Source organism: Microtus ochrogaster, linkage group LG1 (assembly GCF_000317375.1).
Source record: "Microtus ochrogaster isolate Prairie Vole_2 linkage group LG1, MicOch1.0, whole genome shotgun sequence".
NCBI classification, from domain to species: domain Eukaryota; kingdom Metazoa; phylum Chordata; class Mammalia; order Rodentia; family Cricetidae; genus Microtus; species Microtus ochrogaster.
This window is the reverse complement of record NC_022027.1, coordinates 54,785,314-54,788,811: the sequence shown is the minus strand read 5'-3', so window position 1 is coordinate 54,788,811 and position 3,498 is coordinate 54,785,314. Positions and strand designations below refer to the sequence as shown.

The 3,498-nt window shown below is 40.4% G+C and overlaps 1 protein-coding gene across 1 annotated transcript in view; it reads left to right on the top strand.

Moving 5' to 3' along the window:
• LOC101984968 (guanylate-binding protein 6-like) overlaps positions 1–1,658 on the top strand; it is a 21,280-nt gene extending 19,622 nt beyond the window's left edge. Inside the window, 2 exon segments of the mRNA XM_026785037.1 lie at positions 19–81; positions 887–1,658. Coding sequence (XP_026640838.1) covers positions 19–81; positions 887–1,096 — 273 coding nt within the window. The 3' untranslated portion in view covers positions 1,097–1,658.
• Positions 1,659–3,498: the final 1,840 nt, after the last annotated feature.

The window sequence follows — 3,498 nt, the reverse complement described above, 5'->3', positions numbered from 1 at the left end:
GAACAACTGAGAACGAAGCTGGTGCAGGAGAGAGAGCAGCTCATCAGAGACCAGGAAAAGATGCTAGAGAAGCAGCTGCAGGTGGGACTCCTCATCACTGTGGTGATCCTCATACCCTAAGTGGCAGGGAAAGTTTGTAGCCAGGTTCTGAGAGGAACACCTAAAAGTATTGTTGCTAAGGAGGTCTTCCTTCAGGTTTTCAGTTGCTCCTTTAGTTTTTTTTTTTTTTCTGTACTAGTTTGATTTACCAATTCAGGATATTTAAAAATGACCTCATGGGAACTCACTAAATAAATTCCCAACCAGGCAATTTACTAAGGCTTGCAATGAGTCTTGTTATCAAGGCCCAGAGTATCAGGCTCCTGACAAGCCCTCCTCAAGTCTGGGCATGATCTATGCTGGCAGAAAATTGAAAGGCATGTCCAGACAGAAAGACGCAGGGAATTGGCAGCTTCTGCAGGTCCTGTAGCTGTCTCCAGGGTAGACAGCCTGCTTAAAGCAGCACAAGGCAGTGGAGTGATTTTCTCATTGCCTATCTGGAAGTAAAACAGCAACTGATAGGTTGCCACTGTCTTCATGGTATGGTTGCCACACTGTGTTTAGATCGAGCTCTGCACAATTCAACCAGTGGCGTTTCAGTGGGCATGAGTGTAGAAATATCTTCACGCCTCTGCCAGCATTGCAGCCGAAACATGATGGATCAACATCAGTGAAGTTTCAACTATATTCCCTCAAAATGTGTAGGTCTGACTCAGATGATCTTCTTCATGGTAAAGGAAATCATTTAGGGGTACAGTAAGGACCGCTTGCCGTAGACTTGAAATTATAATTGGTGCTATGTTTGCGTTTAACAGTATTTACTTCCTTTTCATCTTCACTGTTTTAGGATCAAAAGGCTTTGCTTGAAGAAGGATTTAAGAAGAAATCTGAGGAAATGAGTGGAGAAATAGAGCAATTGAAATCTAACCTCAAGGATATGAAGGAAAACAGTGGTTCCATTTTAGAGAATATTCTAAAAGAATTTGCTAAAGCAATCTGTGGTCCTCTTTTCTTGATCATGGACATTATAAATGGCCTTACTTCATCATTTAAATAGGATTTATTTAAATCTTTTTACAAAAAAGTCTTCTTTGGATGAAATGATGATCCTTGAATATATACTTTTTCTTTGAAGCTTCACGTTTTCATTTTCATTCAGCTAAACAGAAGAGTGTGGTTTAGAGGACATCTGTGCCTCACCTGCAGTGCATAGAACATATGTGCACATGTTTGCACAATGTTTGCTTTTAGGGGACAAATTTTGAAACCATTCCTATGAAAGTGATGCGATTAGTCATTGTACACTGTGACAGTTACTGTTGGCCAACTTGACTGGGCATAGAATCACCTAGGACACAAGCTCATCTGCACCCTGAAGACCATCTCATCTAGGTTAGCTTGTGGGGGCATCATCTCAGGTTACTATGGTAGGAAACCTACCCCATGGGTGGGTAGCACCATCCCTCTGGACTTGGGACCTAGTTACAAAGTAAAAGAAAGCTGGACACTAACGTCTATCACTTGTGACATGCTGATGGGATGCCATGTGATCAACCAGCCCCCAGTTCTTTTTGCATGCCTTCTCTACCATGCTAAATATATCATTTGCAGCCATGAGCCCGAACAAACCTTTTTTTTTCTTAAGTTGCTTTTGTTGGGGTATTTTGTCATTGATAGCTGGTGTAGGAGGTTCTTCTGTCTATGTGTTACTCTCGTTGGTATAATAAAGAAACTGCCTTGGCCTTTTGATAGGGCAGAACTTAGATAGGTGGAGTAGACAGAACTAAATTCTGGGAAGAAAGGCAGTGTGGAAGACACCATGAAGCTCCTGCCTGAGACCGATGCTGGTTAGACTCTTTCCCAGTAAGCCATGACCTCATGGTGATACACAGATTGGTGGAAATGGGTTAGATCAGGATGTGAAAGTTAGCCAAGAAGAGGCTAGATATATGGGCCTGGCAGTAATTTAATTAATAAAATTTTCTGTGTGGTTATTTCAGGGTTTAAGCCAGGACGCAGCCCACTCTTTCTACAACAGATAGTGTTGTAATGGTGGTAAATTTGGAAACTACTTAAACATCATTGAATAAGATTGGTAACAAATTTTAATGTCTTGATTCTGGGTTACTATATAGCCAAGAAACAAATGTCAGTCAAGCTTCCTGTATACTAATGTAAATTCAGCTTAAAGATTTCTTATAAAATAAAGTGGAAACTCCATGTTATAGTGTGATTGGTATTACAGATGCTCCTATCCCATGCAAATGCACAGGAGCACAGATCAGCTGCCTCCGGAAGATTAATGGGATACCCGATCCTTTGGTTTCATCTCTGGAGAACAAATTGGAATCAAAAGTTGAAGGGACACATGTATTTCTTTATGTACTAGTCTTTTAGGTTTTATAAAGGATGCTGGGAAACAGTATGTTTGCATTTTAAATGGGTGATAGAGGAAAATGCACTATTTCTTGATGGCATTTCTGTGTCTAGAAACAGCAGAAGCTTTCAGAAGATAGCTAAGATGAGGACTTGATTTCCAGGAAGCAAAATGTTGGCACCTTAATGATGTTTTTCCTTTGAGGCTTTTAATAAAAATAATTTATATAACACATCTTATCTAACCCAATATATCAAAATATTATTTCCACGTGCAGTCAATATAATTTATGCATGCCATCTTTTAACATTATTTTTATTTAGTTGCAAAGTAAGAGAGAACCTGCATTCAAAGCGAAATTTTAGTACAGAGTGTAAGAGAATCCATGGGTAAATGCGAGGTGGACAGCTCAGACATGTCTCAGTGGTCAAGAATGCACTGACCGCTCTTCCAGAGAAGCTCAGTTCACACCACATGGGGCAGCTTGCAAATCCCTGTGACTCCAGCTTCAGGGGATCTGACTTCCTTTGCAGGCCCCCAAGGGCGCCAGTACTGCCATCACATATCCCTGTTGATTGAGAGCTCTCTGCTTAGTTCCACAGCCTATTTTTTATTGTGTCATTTCATTCTTGATGTTTTCAGGTTTATTTTATTTTTTTGTATTTTGGTTATTATTTCCCTTGTCAAGGGTGTAGCTGGTGAGGGTTTTCTCTTACACATGTATCCAGAGGACTCTGTCTCCTATTACAGAGATACTTGCCCGTCTGTGTTCATTGCTGCTCTAGTCATAATAGAGTAAATAACCCAGATGTCCAGTGTTAGATGGCGCTGGCAATGAACATAATGGAAATGTGGCACTATAATAAATCCATGCAGGAAGATACAGATCACCACACTAATATAGACAATAAAGCTTATAAAGTCCTTTAGTTTTGGCCATGACTAACAGCATGCTCATGCCTCAAGCACCCTGGTGCAGAAGGTCAGAGGTACAGCATTTTCAGGGCAAAGCATACACTTTCACTGATAATGGACGAGAGGCAAAGTTATTTTGCATGATTTGTTTTGATAGAGCATAGTTA